Raw genomic sequence first — 19742 nt, 5'->3', positions numbered from 1 at the left:
AACAACACATTTTGATGTGGCTACTACTAAATGAGAACCCACAAGCACAGTTCAAAAGAAACAGAAGTGCTTCCTAACAAGTGATAGCGTATGTCTTTGCAAAATCCGGCCACGTTGCCACCATATCACTTGAGGACAAACAACCAATAACTGCTGACTGGTATGTCAGCCTCTGCTTGCCTAATTTCTTTCTGGTATATTGCACACGTCGTCCCCGAATGTCCGTGGTCTACTGCTCAATCACGAAAAACCAAACACGCACACATCAGCCATAACTCTTGACTTTGAGTCGCCAATGATGCTCAGCTTGTCACCTATCTATCATATTCACACGCCTTAGACCCCTGTGACTGGTTTTTGTTCCCTTCCGTCAAGAGGCAGTTGAAGGGAAAGCAGTTCCAGAACACCAAAGATGCCCGAGCATTCCCGAGGGCGTTAATTTTGACATACCCCAGTCAACGTGTTGGGGATGTCATGGACAGCTGGGTTAAGAGGATGGTACAATGTGTACAATCTGAGGAGGGATTCGTCCAAACTCTGGATTAGACAGATTGGCTGTAAAGCTTGTAGAAAACCCAGGTTGCAAAACATAATGAGTGCCCCTCGTATCACGGAAATACACCGTGTGCGTGTAGCGTTTTCAATACTGACTGGTATTGATAGAAGTTTAATGAAGGTACAGGCTTTGATGCGATATTTATAAGCATGGGTGCTCTTTTCGTCATCAGATCCATTATTTGCTTCATTAGCTTTCGCCAACGCAACAAAAATCGCCTTTCTTTTCCTCATGATGGATCGCGTTTATTTGCTGCAATTTATCCCACATTTTTCATTCTCTGGCAACGTGTTGCACCGCGGTGTTAGTTGCTGTCACTGGACAATACACCATCAGGATTATTTCTCCTTCAGTCTCTGCTGTTCACAGCTTGCTAGCTCTGGACAACTTCCCTGACTTCTTGTCACAATTTTTGTCCTTTTTCCCTCCGTGTCGTTTATTACTCAAATGGGTATTACCATATTTTTGCCTTTCATTTGCTTTTGTTCATTATCTCACGACTTCATTTCGTGTCAGTGAGAATACGGGCGTATTCTAGTGCAGCTGCTTGAAGATATCCTGTGATTTTTCACTTGCTGGTTTTTCTGTGGGAGATGCAAACAGCAGGTGTCTCTCTCTGTCTCTCTGTCTCTCTCTGTCTCTCTCTGTCTCTCTGTCTCTCTGTCTGTCTCTCTCTCTCTCTCTCTCTCTCTCTCTCTCTCTCTCTCTCTCTCTCTCTCTCTCACTTCTAGCGACACCAAACAGATCAATATTACTTAGACTTCCAACCTTCATCATGAACGCGTTTAAAATACGCAGTGAGTGGGGACAGTGAATATGAGATATTGCATAATCTTGTTTTATGTGTATGCTATTTTTGTTGTTTTTGTCGATTGCTTAAAAAATAGTAATAATGTTTTGTTTTTTTGAAAACGTTAATGTGATGCTATGTATCAGAGATGCAACGATTATGCATATAACTGTTTGCAGATTTGCGTGTGGAAGGGCATGTGAAGGGATAGATGGAGGGATGAATAGATGGATGACGGATGAATGGTTGGACAGACAGACGGATGATTAGATGGATGGATGACAGAGGGACATGAGATGGATGGAAGGATGGATGGATGGATGGTTGGATGGATGGATGGATGTATGGATGGATGGAAGGATGACAGAGAGACATGAGTGAAGTGTGACAGAGACTGGATTTTGTGTTGATGCATTACTGTCCTTTTTCAAACGTTTTGCTGTTGTAAATGCCTGTTTTCACTGTCGTCATGTCGACTGTCATTACGATGATGATTATTATAATGATTAATATTATTATGATTATTATTCATGAAGCATGTAATTTTGAAACTTTGTACACCCCGAATTGAAATGGGCCCAAGGCCTAATCAATAAACCATCCAGACTCCAGACTCCAGACTCTCTCTCTCTCTCTCTCTCTCTCTCTCTCTCTCTCTCTCTCTCTCTCTCTCTCTCTCTCTCTCTCTCTCTCTCTCTCTCTCTCTCTCTCTCTCTCTCTCTCTCTCTCTCTCTTGTTGTACCTCTCTTCCCTCATATCTGTGTTTGTCGCCTGATATCCTCTATCTGTCCCTGTCGAGTCGTTTGCTGAATCATGTCTTTTAATTTGCACCAGCCTCTTTTTTCCTCTGCTTAGATAACGTATTAGAAGAAAGTAAGGATCAAGGAAATAAGCCACATTTTCTGAAAAGATCCATCAGAGAGCAACTTTAATTATGATTGCAAGTGATCGTGACAGTAACAATACAATAATGTATTCTCCCCCCTCTTCCAATCTCTACTTCTCCCAGCCCGACTCTCACCGCCCTCTTGTCCTCGCCCCTAACCCCCCATCCCCCATCCATTTCTTCTGCACCTTTCATAACCATCCAACCTGTTTTGTGCTGTTCACGACCGGAGAGATATTTTCATGATGTATTTCTGTGAGCAGCATCTGGGGCCGAATGCATGAGAAGACGGCAGCCTATACAGTCCTATACCTGTCACGGCACCTGAACTAGCCTGACAGGGCTATGCGGGCACTTAACACTCCTCGTACAATGCTATTTATGCAAACACGTATCTCTGTTACTCTGTCCCCAAGCTTGAGAAGACTGCCGATTTCTGTGTGAGGCAACGTGTGAAAAAGCAACCGCTCTTTAACTTTCTTGATTGGATCATAAAAGTGTTATTAGCTGCGAGTTTCTTTTGTTGGGCGTGATATATTGACGACAGGGTGTGTTGGTGGGGAAAAAAACACCAACGTGACGAATTTACATATCTGTCATAAAACCAGCCCTGAAGTGTGCATCTGTTGCGATGCAATGCTTTCTCGGTGCAACTCGCGGTCAAGATTAGTGGACTTATTGTGTTTGGTATTGTCATACTCCTTTGGACTAGCGTTATTGCCCATAAGCGTGTTTATTCTGTCAAATCTAGTTTGGAAGCAAGACACGAAGCGAGGAAGGGAGACAAGCTCAGACTGCTCGTAAAACACAACCGTTGACAGCTTTGTGTTTGTGGGCGTTGCGAATCAGGGAGCTTTAGTACACTGACGAACAACGACACTGTGGAAGGGTATACACGCGTTTTATTGCTGCAGTCGTAAAGACCTTATTTCTTTTTTCTTCTTTATTTTTTTGTAAGGAGGGAGAGGGCTGTGTGGACGTGGAGCGCGGAGCAGTTTACATAATATATATTTTATTTGTAAAAAAACATTTCCTTGCAGTATGAGCGCACCAAGGTCTAAAACTGGTTGTCATCTTTATTTTTATTTTGTTTCTTTGTTTCTAGACCAATAAATAAGTAAACAAATAAATAGATAAATATATATATCAATAAATAAATTAATAAAAAAATAAAAAAATAAAAAAACAAATACATAAAAAATAATGCATTGATCAATTCATTAATTAACAAATAGGGCGATAGATAAAGAAATCAATGAATAAATATAATATACCTGACGGAAGAATTTTCATTTTTATGCATGATGATGATAAAATCGTTCATTAAACGTCACTCTGTAAAAACATTGACGACATTTGTCTTAGATTAAAAACACACACAGGCGCGCACACGTACTTTCCCGGGGAGAGAGAGAAATTCAAGTTTTACGCCCTCACGGCAAAGCCATTAGGGGCATGTTCCCGGGTTTTAACCCGACTTTAGATGAGATACACAAGTGTATGCGTGTTTAGGTGGTATCAGCCATCTGCACTTATGGCAGAATGACCGAGGTCTTTTACGTGCCACTGTGGTGACACGGGGGTGGGAGATGGATACCGTCTCTGGGTCTGCACATAAAGTTGACCTGTGTCCGTCCCGGCCCGGATTCGAACCAGCGACCTTTCGATCACAAGTCCAGTGCTCTACCACCTGAGCTACCCGGGCCCCCACGTACTTTCCCTTTATGTATACAGTATGTCACCACCCTCCCACCCCCCCGCACACTCTCGCTGGGCGGGGACGTAGCTCAGTTGGTAGCGCGCTGGCTTTGTAGCCAGTTGGTCGCTATCAGCGTGGGTTCGATCCCCACGTTCGGCGAGAGATTTATTTCTCGGAGTCAACTTTGTGCAGACTCTCTTCGGTGTCCGAACACCCCCGTGTGCACACATGCGCACGAAAAAATCCCACGTTCACAGCGAAAGTCTCAGGGCTTGGAAAACACGAAGACACGCATGCATCATCTCTCGTCTCCAATTATCATGATCGTACTTCGATACTTTGATGAGACAAACCCAATGCTGGTGTGTCGAAGAAGACAGCCACAACGGGCTTGTTCGAATCAAAGTATCACACCATGTCTTCAACGTATTACCAATACCTGTCCCAATATAGACCAGTTGGTCTAAGAGGACGTTAAACCCTAATAGTCAGACACTCTCGCTCATCTAATTAACAGTGGTAATAAGAGATTATCCATGCACCAAGTGGGTGCGTGTGCAATAGTCCAGCGTTAAGTTTGGGAGCTTGCCACCCAAGGTCTTTATTAAAAATTAACATCTTAAGTTTTCATGTGGGGTATTTGGCAGGATATTTCTGTTCGAGTTTATAAAAATGAATAAGGGGTTGAAAGTAGCATGAGTTCAAATCACACACCAAGGTCAATTGAGCAATGCTGAGGTCGGATTGACAGGTGCATTTAATCTCTAGAAATTGGTAGTTCCCACCTTTCATGCATGATGCTGACTACTGCAGTTGTCACACAAAAGAATGTTAACAATTGCGTGCGAAGTGAGGAATAACGCATCTGAAATTCAAACTGGGACTTTCTCAGATTTCATCGAGTAGTAGCCTATACGTATAGGTCTGTAGGTGAGAGCATCGTTCACAGTGAAATTCTTTTTAAAATCGATTTTAAACAATAGCAAGACAAGAATTAGAGTGAGGTTTTTTTTTCTTTGTTTTCAACACAGATTTTTGTATCTATTGATTTTTGTTTAATGCAATCATACACGTTTAGTTTTATCTTAGTCAAATATCTTTGTTTCATTATTGTTTATTTTCTATTCATTTACTTATTTCTATTTTTATTGATTTATGTATCTATTTTATTCATTAAACATTACTGCTGCTGCCCGGTCGACCGTCTAAAGTTTTAACATATATATATACGACTTGTGTCTGTCTGTGTGTCTGTGTGTGAGTTCGCGATGCACGGCCAAAGTTCTCGATGGATCTGCTTCAAATTTGGTGGGCATATTCAGGTACACCCGGGACAGGACACAACCTGGTCGATATTTCAACACGTGCTCTCAGCGCGCAGCGCTGAACCGATTTTGGTTCCACCTCAGCTACCCGGGCCCCCATACCGACACACCAAAGCCGCTACACCACATCACAACGCCAAAGTTCTCGGTGGATCTTTTTCAAATTTGGACACCGTATTCAGCTACACCCCGGACACAATATCATCGATGAGATATTTCAACACGTGCTCTCAGCGCGCAGCGCTGAACCGATTTTGGTTTTTGTGTTCATTTCACCATTACAAGTAACTCTTCCTTATCTTCTCCAGTGTTTTCCGTTTATCTCCCTTCCTTCGTGTGGCTTCAATCCATATTCCCGTTTCTAAGTTACTATTTTTAGAATGTCACTGCGCTGTCCAGAACGCTTCCCTTGCACCCGTAAGTTGTTCTTACTGTCAAAGTGAAAAGGTCAAACTGTACATATTGTTTTTATTACCACGGCCTTCGTGGCTTACATCTTAATCCTTTTATTTGTAAACAGTTTTGAGATTTATTGTTCGTGTTCCTCTTACTTGCTCATCTATTTGGTTTTATTGGTGATCCTGAAAGGTTCCACTTTTTAACTCGATTTGAATAAAATAAAATAATCATTTTACAAACCCGTTATTCAAGATATAGAATACAGACTTATAATTCTTACCAAGAAACATCTTAACTACTTTTCATTTTAACAAATTCCACAGAGCATTATCAACTCAACCCCACCCCCTGCCCTCCTCTCCTTATTTTTTGTTTCTTTCTTTCCTCTTTCTGAAAGCGGACAAACACTCAAGTCCTTAATGGCTCAAAACCGTAGGACTTTTAATATTAATTTTAAACTGTCTGTATGTTCTGGCATTTGAGAAGCCACAGCAGATAATATAGGGCTAAGAAATAAGCTCTAAAAATCTCATGTTGTTCTTACTGTCAAAGTGAAAAGGTCGAATCAATTTATAGCCACGCGAAAAATACACTGTCACCTATCTCTATATATTTATAGATATAGATATACATATATATATACGGCTTCTGTGTGTGTGTTTGTGTGTGTGTGTGGGCAAAAACCTGTGTATTGTAGAGTTCTGTTTGTGATGTGGTCTAGCGGCTTTTGTCTGTCTGTATGTTCTGGCATTTGAGAAGCCACAACAGATAATATAGGGCTAAGAAATAAGCTCTAAAAATCTCAAACCCGTTTGACAGGACTTCGCCTTCAAAGGTGATTGTGGTGAACCGCCACGCTGTCTGTCTCTGTCTCGCGATTCACCCCGGCGAAGCCGGGTATTCCTCTAGTTAATATATATACGAAGTCTTCTGGCCGAACAATTTTCGAAATACCCGATAGCCCAAGGGACGCTACTCAAAACGAATAACCTTCCGATAACAGACGACAAACAAAATTCGTAATCGATGCCGCCCCCCCAAAAAGGATAAAAACTACGTCAACTCAATCCCTACACTGACTGAATGGTAAGAGAAGTCGGTTTATAAGAGTCTTATAGGCTGAACTGAAGGGAAAGAGGTAAGCGACAACAGTAATATATCCGAAGCAGCTTATAAGAGAGAGGATCAATTCGAACCATTAACATGTTCTTAGCCTGGTCCACAAGACCTTTGTCAGTTTGTGTAATCTTGAACTTGGCGTTACATTTTTAAAGCTCACAATCAAATGTCATTATTGCGTAAAAGCTCAAAACAAATTCTACTTATTGTTTTTTGTTTCTTTTTCTAAGCCACGACATTTGTATCTACATGTATATTTATTTTTCTAAGCCACGACATTTGTATCTATATGTATATTTATTTTCTAAGCCACGACATTTGTATCTATATATATCCCATGACCTCCCTTCTTTGTCTCTGTTACTTCAGTATGGGTATATATGTTGTATTTTTATAGCTCAATAAATACATCATGGACTCCAAAAAATATATGATAGTGCAGATTCCGATTTGGGCAAAGGACTACTTTCCTCCCGACCTTTGACCTCGCTCGCGCCGAACAATGTGACACATTTGTATGAAGTTCTAAAATCGTATTGCACGGCTCAGAAAACCATATCAGTTGCACGCAAAAATGAATCTCAGAACTGATCTGATGTATGAGATGCAATAAGCAAAAGTTTCTTTCATTATGAAAGCAATGCAGGTCGAAAAAAACGAACATTCAACTTACAAGATAACCAGATGCTAGCGAACCAAAACAAAAACACGAGTACCCTCCCCTTGCATCGTTAGCAGACGACTTTTGAGAATCTGTCGGTAGTGTGTTTTGCCGGTGTGCGCCTTCAGCTATCAAACATCGGCTGTTTCACGTGTTTTGCGAGCAAGTCTACTCTTTTGCCTGGCTCTGCAGTAAGTCCACATATTTTTCCGTAATCCAGTCATATTCCTTCAAAATGCAATCAATCGGCGGTGACAGACGTGTCGGTCGCGTTTTCCTCTCACCCATACCAGTTTAAGTTCATCCATGCAAACACACTCGCAAAACAGTTTATCACGTAGATACATTTCAAATAGGGAGCAAATGGTTAAATCTAAACCTACATATTTGTTCCCTAAGATTTGCTTCTCTGTCAATAAGCCTAATTACACACGTTCGAGAAAAACAACGTGGAATCAATTCTGAATCGAGTAAGCCAAATGGGTCCCTGTGACGAATGGAATTCGTGTATCGACTCCCTCTCTCATATTAATCGAGACTTCACTAGTTGCGTACACAAAACGAGGTTAAATGACCGAGACTACGTCATGACGACACTGTATACATATGACGTCAACGCTCGCGCCATTAGTCCAAACCAGCGTACAAGACAAGAATTTGTTTATCTTCATGGAAAGAAATTTAAAGAAGAGAGCAAAAGGAAACAGCGTGCATTGGTATTAATTCGTGAATATGAACTGTACATATATTCAGTTGAGGTTGCTAGGATGCAATGCTCTGACCGTTTCATTGACTCCAAGATGGCAGCAATCAACGAAGCCACGTAGATTGCACTAGCATATGTTTCACCTTCCGTGGACGGATTTCCACATTTTTGCGATCTCCAAAGGTCCACTAACCGCAGGTAAAACACGCTAGTACATTTTAACATTATTGATTCACAGGAAAACACAGGTATTGTTCATTTTTCCATGTGTTTGTGTCAGTCTGTGAACTCTTGTTTCTGTGTTTGTTTTAGAGAAACAAATTGAATGATATCAATGGAAATCATACTTGATAATAACAGATATTGCACGTGTGTGTTGCAGAAGGTGCAAGTGTACAGGGGTGTACAATGCTTATGTAAATGATGTCGTGTGAACACTGTGGGAAGGGCAACGTCAGCGGTAACCACGGAAGGAACCACCAACGTCCCCAAGTGTCACCCAGATCGAGTTTATCATGATGAGTAGTCTACTTTATATTTTGTGAACATTAACACACCTTCATATCTTCATTTGTGTAAACCGAAATACATTTGCAACGAGAAGAAGAAGTACGTTCCGCGCTTCGATATCAAACGTCTACGCAACAAGAAGAAGAAAGACAATGTTGTTACGTGTGTGTGAAATCACATCAGCGAAATCATAATCTATAAAACTTTCATTTGAAGATTCTAAGAGAAAGGGATTGATGTCTGCAAGAACGATCACGTGCATGTTTTTGAAAGTACAGAATTATTAAATTTCTTATTACTTCTTTGCACTTGTCTCTGTTAAACACTGATCAGCCCTAGAACGAGAAGCAGACGTCACAATGGGGGCTCGAGTCACGGGATATTGAATCAACGTTTTACTTTCGATCCAGCCGTTCCAAATTTTTCTCGTTTCAAAATTGCTGTAGGTTTCTTGCATGTCGATTTGTATTGTATATGTTCGTACTTCATCGCCATCGTCTCATCATATAATTTTATTTATTTACCTTTAGTTATATTACTTATCACAGATCTATAACTCAACGTGTGCCCTATCACACGGTAAAATAAAAACTGGAAGTGTTGTCAGCTGAAACGACACGTTAAAAAATCAATATTTAGCGAGACCACTTTTGATTTGTTAGCTCCCAATTTTATTTGTGGTGTTCCAATTCATCAGTGTGATAGTATTCTTGCACGTACTATCGGAACCATCATTCCCCTTAGTTTGTTCTAAATTACGCGGGAGGTTGGTGGGAGTCAGGTACCTAAGAGGTAAGGATTTAATACCTGTATTTCCCTGTGAAGCCCTATATAATCGACTTGTGGATATCAGTCGTATTTACTTGATGTAGAAGTGGCTGTAAATTAATCTACACAGTAAATGATGCGAATTGACAGTTGAGTTGATACATCGTGTATATTCAACGTTCGATCGAGTGAAAGATCGATCTTTTCGCCAGAAAGAGTCAAATAAAGTTTACAGTGTAAGTTCTCGTTGGTAGATAAAAGTAAACTGACTCACGATAGAACGTGGAAACATAACTCTTTGGGTGGTTGTGTGGAAACGTAACGTAACATACGTTGAAGAATTATTTCAAAGTACAGTAGAAGTAGAGCTAAACTAGGACTTGCATTTTGTGCACGAAGGCGCCGCCCGACTGTTTCTTTTTGTAATTTGATCCGAAATTTAGTAGCTCGACGGTGTTTGAGCAACATACATTTTGTACGTTTTGGAATAATACGCGAGGTGACTTATGAGTGACGACAGTTCCCCAGCTCATAATTTTAGAAAGTCCACCATCGCAGCCCAGTTGGCACGGAAACAGCCGGCCGACAAATCGCTTCCCATAGTGACCACAGATAAGAAGGGAAGAAAAACCCTTACTGTCGGTAACGATCGGGAAGAGGTGATAGACTCGTTACCAATTCCTGCTGACGAAGAAGAGAGTGTTCATCTCTCTCTTCAAGTTGACAGCAACCGTAACGACGAAGAGGTTGATCCACAGGCGTGCACGGACGTGTCACCTGTAAATATGTCTCAGTCCACAAGTGTAGATCCGCTAGAGTTGACTAGACAGCTATTGGCCGAAGGACAGTTGTTGGGGTTAGAAGGAGCCGAGTTGCGTGCATTTGTTCTTAATCAGAAGCAACAAACTCTTGATCGCGAAGAACGTGATGCTGAACGGCTAGAACGTGACGCTGAACGACAATTCCAACTGGAACAGTTGAAAATCCAGAACGCCAACCAAGAGGGCAACAGGAACAACAACTCGCCAGGACGTATTCGCGAAGATGATGGTTTCAAGCCCAAGATTCCTTTTCTAGACGACCGTGATGACATCGAGAGCTGGTTCCATCAGTTCGAGCATTATGCTCGAGACTGTAACCTGAGTGATGCAGCAAAAGCTTCACGTGTAGTGTACTTTCTGAAGGGTAAGGCGAGAGTCATCTTCTCAAAGCTGAACGAGGAAGACGCTAATGACTACGACACTCTCAAACACGCTTTGTATGAGGGCTTCCAACTCACTAGCGAAGATTATAGAAAGAAGTTTCGCCAAACCAAGAAAAGCGCCACTGACACGTATAAAGAGCACATCACGAAGCTAGAACGGTATCTAGACAAATGGGTGGAATTAGCAGAATGCGACCAAGATGTAAAAGATCTCAAAGATTTGTTGGTCCGTGAGCAGGTGTTGGACACCCTTCCTCCTGACCTCGCCGTTCACATTAGGGATAGAGACCCTAAGAGCGCCAAAGAGATTGGGATGATAGCCAACACATATCAACAATCTAGATCGAACGTCAAAACTTCATCAACGTACGTCAAGCCTGAAAAACGTCGTTCTCCCCAAGAAGAAACAAGAATAGCTGCTCCATCAACAAAACCCGCAAATCAAACTCTAAAGGCAAAGTTGAGTGACGCCGAGAGAGAGAAACTGCGAGCATCTGGATGTTGTTTCATTTGTAAATTGCAAGGGCATGTATCTCGTTTCTGTCCAAACAAGAGAGACACAGCAGGTGCAGTTTCATCGAAGAAAGATACACTTGAGACACCGATCCTCTTAGAAAAACTTTGCGGAAATTGCAAGGAAAAGAAATGTGCCGAAGTGGTACCAGTGAAGCTGAATGGAACAATTGTCAACGCTTTGAGAGACACTGGATGTACTGGTATCATTGTCAGCAAGAAGTTTGTGCCAAAGGAGGCATATTCAGCGAAAATGAAGGAGACTACTCTGGCAGAGAAAGACTCCAAGAAGATGTACCACACCGCCGTGGTGCACATCGATTCACCCTACTTTGACTCCGAGACAGAAGTAACGGTGATGGACGACCCAATTTACCCTGTCCTCATAGGTAAATGGTATGGACTAGGTAAAGAGAAGAAATTGACTCCCACATATCCTGTTCGAGACCCAGCATGGTACCCTGGGACAGCAGCTGCTGTTACCACAAGAGCACAAGCGACAGAGGACGCCCAGAAACCAAGCTGCAGCCACAAACAGGGAGTCAAGGAAGAAGAAAGACTGTATTCGCCAGCTGATCTGAAGAGAGAACAGGCAAGTGACCCTTCGTTGAAGACCATCAGGCAATTTGCCAACTCTCCAGAAGGGATCAATGGGATACGGTATTCATACAAGAAAGAAATCCTGTATAGAACAACGAAAGATCGCCACGGAAACGACCGTTCACTAGTAATCGTTCCGAAGAAACTCAGGAACAAAGTTCTTTCATTTGGTCACGATCACCCCATGGCAGGACACTTAGGTCAAAGAAAAACATCTGACCGAATTAGAGCAGAATTCTGGTGGCCAGGGTGTGCAGGAGACATTCGTAGGTATTGCTTGTCCTGTGATACATGCCAAAGAACTGCACCGAAAAGTCAGACGAAGAAAGTCCCTCTGGGAAGGATGCCACCCATCAGTTCAGTTTTCAAGAGAGTTGCGGTGGATATCATCGGCCCGGTCAAACCTATGTCGGAGAGCAAGAAACAATACATCTTGGTATCTGTTGACTACGCTACCCGATACCCCGAAGCCGTAGCCCTGAAAAACATCCAAGCAGACACCGTAGCTGAAGCTCTCTGGGAGATGTGGACTAGATTGGGAATCCCAGATGAAGTGATAACGGACCAAGACACACAGTTCACCAGCCACCTGATGAAAGAAGTGAACGACTTTCTCAGCATCAAACACCATATGACTGCACCGTTTCACCCTCAAGCGAATGGTTTGGTCGAAAGGTTCAACTCCACACTGAAGAGCATGCTGAAAAAGTTAGCGATCGATCAACCGAGGGAATGGGACACGTTTATCCCCGCCCTCCTGTTCGCATACAGAGAAGCTCCACAAGAAAGCATGGGATTTTCGCCGTTTGAGCTGCTGTATGGGAGATCTGTCAAAGGACCCATGCAAGTGCTGCGCCAAACATGGACCGAAGAAGAAATCTCAGGGGAGCAGAAGACTACAGCGGAATATGTAGTCAACCTCAGGAACAGAATAGAAGAAACGTGCAACGTGGCACGTGAGAACCTGAAGAAAGCGGCCAGCAAGCAAGCCCATTTCTTCAACAAGAAAACGAAACCAAGGACGCTAGAAGTCGGGAAACGTGTTCTACTTCTACGCCCTGTGAAGAACAACAAGCTGGAACTTACATGGTCAGGTCCCTACAAGGTTGTGGAAAAGTTGAATGAATTCGACTACAAGATCCAAGTTGGCAGAAGAACACGGATCTACCACATCAACCTCATCAAGGAATACCAAGAACGGGAATTGAGTTCCGCCACTCCCAATCCCAGTTCATCTGCCCAAGCGAGTGTTCCTGCTTCAAACGAAGAAGAAAGTGATGAAGAAGACGGAGGAGAAGAGGTCGTGGCTGTTGTCATGGAAGAGGACAACACGATGGACGATGACATTTTCAAGTATGACACTCAGAAGATGTTACCCCTCCTAGAAACTCAAAGAACCGAAAATGTGAAGAACATCCATTTCGACGAGAAATTGGACGAGGCAAAGGTCAAAGAGGCGAAGATGATCTGTGAAGAATTTGAAGAGTTCCTAACAGATGTTCCAAAGACGACGAACCTGGAAAAATGTTCCATTGAAATGACAGAGAAGAAACCAGTCTTTGTGAAACCCAGACCCATACCTCACGCCATGGTAGAAACTGTCGAAAAAGAAATAGAAGAAATGCTGAAGTTGCATGTCATCGAACCTGCAAACTCTCCATACAACTCTCCCATCGTCCTGATAAAGAAGAAGGACGGAAAGTACCGTTTCTGTTCTGATCTGAGAGCTCTGAACAACGTGGTAGTGTTCGACGCTGAACCCATCACCGATGTCGACCATCTGTTTCAAAGTTTAGGAAAAGCGAAATACTTTTCAAAGCTAGACTTGACGAAAGGATATTGGGCGATCCCAATAGAGGAGAAAGATAGAGACAAGGACAACCACGGTACAGATTATATGAGCAGAGCGTCGTACGATGAATAATTATCTACTTGCGATAGGATAATTATCTTGATCCATGGGGTTATGTGACGAATGGAATTCGTGTATCGACTCCCTCTCTCATATTAATCGAGACTTCACTAGTTGCGTACACAAAACGAGGTTAAATGACCGAGACTACGTCATGACGACACTGTATACATATGACGTCAACGCTCGCGCCATTAGTCCAAACCAGCGTACAAGACAAGAATTTGTTTATCTTCATGGAAAGAAATTTAAAGAAGAGAGCAAAAGGAAACAGCGTGCATTGGTATTAATTCGTGAATATGAACTGTACATATATTCAGTTGAGGTTGCTAGGATGCAATGCTCTGACCGTTTCATTGACTCCAAGATGGCAGCAATCAACGAAGCCACGTAGATTGCACTAGCATATGTTTCACCTTCCGTGGACGGATTTCCACATTTTTGCGATCTCCAAAGGTCCACTAACCGCAGGTAAAACACGCTAGTACATTTTAACATTATTGATTCACAGGAAAACACAGGTATTGTTCATTTTTCCATGTGTTTGTGTCAGTCTGTGAACTCTTGTTTCTGTGTTTGTTTTAGAGAAACAAATTGAATGATATCAATGGAAATCATACTTGATAATAACAGATATTGCACGTGTGTGTTGCAGAAGGTGCAAGTGTACAGGGGTGTACAATGCTTGTGTAAATGATGTCGTGTGAACACTGTGGGAAGGGCAACGTCAGCGGTAACCACGGAAGGAACCACCAACGTCCCCAAGTGTCACCCAGATCGAGTTTATCATGATGAGTAGTCTACTTTATATTTTGTGAACATTAACACACCTTCATATCTTCATTTGTGTAAACCGAAATACATTTGCAACGAGAAGAAGAAGTACGTTCCGCGCTTCGATATCAAACGTCTACGCAACAAGAAGAAGAAAGACAATGTTGTTACGTGTGTGTGAAATCACATCAGCGAAATCATAATCTATAAAACTTTCATTTGAAGATTCTAAGAGAAAGGGATTGATGTCTGCAAGAACGATCACGTGCATGTTTTTGAAAGTACAGAATTATTAAATTTCTTATTACTTCTTTGCACTTGTCTCTGTTAAACACTGATCAGCCCTAGAACGAGAAGCAGACGTCACAGTCCCAAACCCGTTTCGCCCGTTCTGCCGACCTGAAACGCAAAACAAAAGAATTGTGCGCTTCAACTAAACTAATTTCTATTCGACTTCATTACTTTCTTGCAACTTATGAACCTTTACTTAAAGCTTTTAAATGGTCTGAAAGTAGTGTTACCGCGTACTTATCGATGCACTCATTCGTTTTATTTTTTCAGCGACGGTCACTTAGTTTAAGGTTGCAAAAGGGCTAAGTCTCGCTGGCAACAGTTTTACCCTGCACAGATCGCAACAGTGCCGCTAGTAGTCTACACTTTGTGTTTGATGGTAGAATGGGATATACAGATTACAACACTCGTGGTTTTTTTATATGGCTTGTATTTCAGTCAAGACCCAGCGGGAATATCAATCGAGAGCCACTCGCCAGAGGCTCGTGTCTCCCGATGATATTCATCCGCTGGGTCTTGACTGAAATACAAGCCATATAAAAAACCACTCGTGTTGTAACCTATACGTATATTTATTTTCTAAGCCACGACATTTGTATCTATATGTATATTTTTTTTCTAAGCCACGACATTTGTATCTGTATGTATATTTATTTTCAACCCAGGACGAGTTGACCAATTGTCTCTTCTAAGTACCGCACTGAATTATTTGTGTATTTATTTACCAATCCTACCGGGTCTTGAGATTTGTGTGTGCCAATATATGCTTTGATTCTTGTTCTCTCCTGAAAGTCCGCGGTTGCAACAAGTTTGAATAAAACTAAGGAGAAGAAAAGACACGCGATAAAATATGAGTTCCGCTCTCACTCAAAGGATTTTTGTGTGAATCGATCCAGACCAGACTTGTTTTACCCAGCTAGATGATGCTAGTTTTTGCGACATAGAAGAATGCTGAAGCGGGAAGAGAAAAAAGTGTTTAGCATCGCATTGTGCTCTGTCGTCCATCTGTTTTTTTCTGTCTGTGTGAGACTGGATGTGACGGTTTGATCTTTCTTATTCTCCTCACCGCTCAATATGGTGTTTTTTTTTTGGGGGGAGGGGGTATTTTGTCCCCCTCGTTTGATTCAGAATCGACTTAATCGCGTAATTCCGCGGAAATTGGGGAGGGGGAGGGGGGTGGTGAATGGAAGTGCATGGGATGGAGGGAGGGCTGAGCGAGAGAGATATATACAGTGTGTTGATTCATCTCACCGCCTTGCTGGCAACTAATATATATATATATTATGTCACACGCTTTCCTTCTTTGCCACTACTAAAGCAAACGTGTGCAAGATTGTATGTTACGCGCTTTGGAGCATGTGCAAGAACGGATTCAAACTCGAAATCGTCCCCCCAAAAACCCCAAAATGCACACACGACTTTTATTTCTCCTGCTGTTATCGTTTCTTCTCTTTACAAATTCTTCAACGCTCAGAATACTGAAAACGGCATCCCAGACGACAGTACTGTTTCCATACGCGAGTTTAGCTTCCCTTGGAAAGTGGCTCGCTCAGGAGGCCTGTTAGTCTGACACTATAAGGACAGAGTTGTGAACATAGATGACAAAGATCCCGGAAAGAACAAACATTTCGCGGATGCAGACACAGAAAGACGTCATGAAGATTGCGATGCTTCAAAAGATACAGACTGTGACGATGACTGTGACGTCATTCACATATTCCGAGACGTCAATTATAGTTGTTCGGTCACTTTCGTCAAAAAGTAGATCTCTCCACAATGGCTGCTCCTGTGTTTAGGTTTATCAAGCGTGAGTACGCAAAACGTGTTTGTTCTCTCCTCTGTTGAAGCTGTGAGACATAATCGCCATTACGAGCTAGTCGTGTGACAGAGAGTTTTCTTGCACACTCGACTGCTGCTGTTTCACTCCGGCAAAAGCCGTCGTGAAACATCTACAGTCTCCACGGGGGATAACCGGTCAAATGCCGAACAGAAGCCGAATGCCGCTCATGACACGTGTGAAGGCAAGTTTTGTCTGTTTTCTAGGTATTGTTTGATTTATGTCGGGATTTAAGGTAAGCTACTGATTCAGCGATGACTAAATGTGTTTCTCGATGCATAAAAAGTCAGGGAGCGACTGATATTTGCCCGTAAATATCCTTCAAAGCTGAAAATGTCCGCGATCGAGCACCGGAAATGGCTGTTCGATGGGTTTTGCAAGTAGAAATGTGCTTTATTTCACCAAATCAGCTCGTATTTGGTGTGGGTACGGGATTCTAGAGGACGAAGGAGTCATAAGAGGTGCAAAGAAGTGCTATTTGGGAGTAGAATAAATCTTCCGAGACAGTAGACAAGAGAAGGTCATATTTGAGAGAGGAGCGCGTAGGCCGATTGTCTTTCCGACAAGCGAATGATACAGCAGATTAATCATTCGTTTTGACCAGAAACCTAGTCTCTAGTTTTTATGAATGAGTTTTTTAATTAAAACAATCACTAGAACTCTGTCGCTTAGCCTAATGGCTGTTCGATGGGTTTCGCAAGTAGAAATGTGCTTTATTTCACCAAATCAGCTCGTATTTGACATCGGTTTGGTATATATATATATTTTCTAATCCTACCGCGAACTGGATAGCAGACGCGGCACGACTGTTGCACCACACTTTGAAGGGGATATAGCTCAGTTGGTAGCGCGCTGGATTTGTATTCAGTTGGCCGCTGTCAGCGTGAGTTCGATCCCAGGTTCGGCGGAAATTTATTTCAGAGTCAAATTTGTGTGCAGACTCTCTTCGGTGTCCGAACTCCCCCCCCCCCCCCCCCCCCCCGTGTACACTACATTGGGTGTGCACGTTAAAGATCCCACGATTGACAAAAGGGTCTTTCCTGGCAAAAATTGCTTAGGCACAGTTAATAATTGTCTACCTATACCCGTGTGACTTGGAATAATAGGCCGTGAAAGGTAAATATGCGCCGAAATGGCTGCAATTACTGGCCGTATAAAATTTCATCTCACACGGCATCACTGCAGAGCGCCTAGAACTGTACCCACGGAATATGCGCGATATAAGCCTCATTGATTGATTGATTGAAGTAATCCCACACTTTGAAGTAAATTACTTCAAAGTGTGGGGATGTGCCCCACACTTTGAAGTAAACCCATTTTTTACTTCAAAGTGTGGGGGGATCTTCCCACACTTTGAAGTAAACTCAGTTTTTACTTCAAAGTGTGGGGGGATCTTCCCACACTTTGAAGTAACTTACTTCAAAGCGTGGGACTTTTGCATCGCCTGTTTGAGCCTGATGATTTTGTCCAAAAAAATGGCAAAGTCTTTTGGATGAGTGAACAGAAAAAGTGAGCGAGCCAAGAAACATAGGGATGTTTGTTATCAGGCTTTAAAGGCATATGTACTCGATGACTATACACGCTAATTGCTTTACCAACAGCTGGAGACATGCTAAATTAAGTTCCCTGCAAAATATTGTGGTCTAGGACCCCTTCAATGTTGAGATATGTTAATTTTCATTTTGATCTGGATCGTCCTATTTATAGATTTGGCAACACATGTAACGTTGATGCAAGGGAGCTAACACCGCGGCTTTGTTGACATCCTCACTTTTTCAGAGGCTAGAACAAGCTGTAATGCATGTATTATGGTCCGCGCATGGTGACATATCGTCATTATATGGTCTTATGGTGCGTTTGACATCGATTATGGGCAAACTACACTTTGTAAACACGGGAGCGCGTACATATGCCTTTAAGCAATGTCCCATTGTTGAGTATGACGAAAACTCGTGGTGACGATTTTAAAACATGTTGGGTCACGCATGGTCCAACCTTACATGGTCCAACCTTACATGGTCCAACCTTACATGGTCCAACCTTACATGGTCCAATCTTACATGGTCCAATCTTACATGGTCCAACCTTACATGGTCCAATCGTGCATGGTCCAATCTTACATGGTCCAATCTTACATGGTCCAACCTTACATGGTCCAATCTTACATGGTCCAACCTTGCATGGTCCAACCTTGCATGGTCCAATCTTACATGGTCCAATCTTACATGGTCCAACCTTACATGGTCCAATCTTACATGGTCGAACCTTGCATGGTCCAACCTTGCATGGTCCAACCTTACATGGACAACCTTACATGGTCCAACCTTACATGGTCTAACCTTACCATGTCCAACCTTACATGGTCCAACCTTACATGGTCCAATCTTACATGGTCCAATATTACATGGTCCAACCTTACATGGTCCAACCTTACATGGTCCAACCTTACATGGTCCAATCTTACATGGTCCAATCTTACATGGTCCAATAATATATATGGACCATGTAAGATTGGACCATGTAAGGTTGGACCATGTAATGTTGGACCATGTAAGGTTGGACCATGTAAGATTGGACCATGCGTGACCCAACATGTTTTAAAATCGTCACCACGAGTTTTCGTCACACTCAACAATTAATGGGACATTGCTTAAAGCCATATGTACTCGATGACTATACACGCTAATTGCTTTACCCACAGCTGGAGACATGCTAAATTAAGTTCCCTGCAAGATATTGTGGTCTAGGACCCCTTAAATGTTGAGATATTTGAATTTTTATTTTGATCTAGATCGTCCTATTTATAGATTTGCCAACAGAGGTAGCGTTGACGCAAGGGAAATAACTCCGCGTCTTTGTTGACATCCTCACTTTTTCAGAGGCTAGAACAAGCTGTAATGCATGTATATGGTCCGCGCATGGCGACATATCGTCATTACATGGTCTTATGGTGCGTTTGACATCGATTATGGGCAAACTACACTTTGTAAACACGGGAGCGCGTACATATGCCTTTAAAGCCTGATAACAAACATCACTATGTTTCTTGGCTCGCTCACTTTTTCTGTTCACTCATCCAAAAGACTGCCATTTTTTTGACAAAATCATCAGGCTCAAACAGGCAATGCAAAAGTCCCACGCTTTGAAGTAAGTTACTTCAAAGTGTGGGAAGATCCCCCCACACTTTGAAGT

At 42.4% G+C, this 19742-nt stretch overlaps 3 protein-coding genes across 13 annotated transcripts in view; 2 read left to right on the top strand and 1 right to left on the bottom strand.

Moving 5' to 3' along the window:
• The window catches only part of LOC138953604 (uncharacterized), a 313259-nt gene that overhangs the window by 219551 nt on the left and 73966 nt on the right, over positions 1-19742 (top strand). The window contains exon 1 of one of the 11 annotated variants that reach the window (XM_070325471.1): positions 2996-3121. The exons of the other annotated variants lie outside the window; for them this stretch is intronic. The gene's annotated coding sequence lies outside the window, so the exon portion shown is untranslated. Of the gene's footprint in view, positions 1-2995; positions 3122-19742 lie in introns of those variants that run through there. 11 annotated transcript variants of the gene reach the window in all.
• LOC138953599 (forkhead box protein G1-like) overlaps positions 1-19742 on the bottom strand; it is a 37762-nt gene that overhangs the window by 7251 nt on the left and 10769 nt on the right. The window lies entirely within an intron of this gene.
• On the top strand, positions 7924-13272 carry LOC138952514 (uncharacterized). Its single transcript, XM_070324201.1, has 5 exons — positions 7924-8339; positions 8524-10989; positions 11353-11796; positions 12037-13089; positions 13233-13272. Exons 2-5 carry the CDS (start codon positions 9926-9928, stop codon positions 13270-13272), a joined length of 2601 nt encoding a protein of 866 aa, XP_070180302.1. The 5' UTR covers positions 7924-8339; positions 8524-9925.

Source organism: Littorina saxatilis, linkage group LG17 (genome assembly GCF_037325665.1).
Source record: "Littorina saxatilis isolate snail1 linkage group LG17, US_GU_Lsax_2.0, whole genome shotgun sequence".
In the NCBI taxonomy this organism is placed as follows: Eukaryota; Metazoa; Mollusca; class Gastropoda; order Littorinimorpha; family Littorinidae; genus Littorina; species Littorina saxatilis.
The sequence above is the reverse complement of the archived record's forward strand: the minus strand, read 5'-3'. Positions and strand labels throughout refer to the sequence as shown.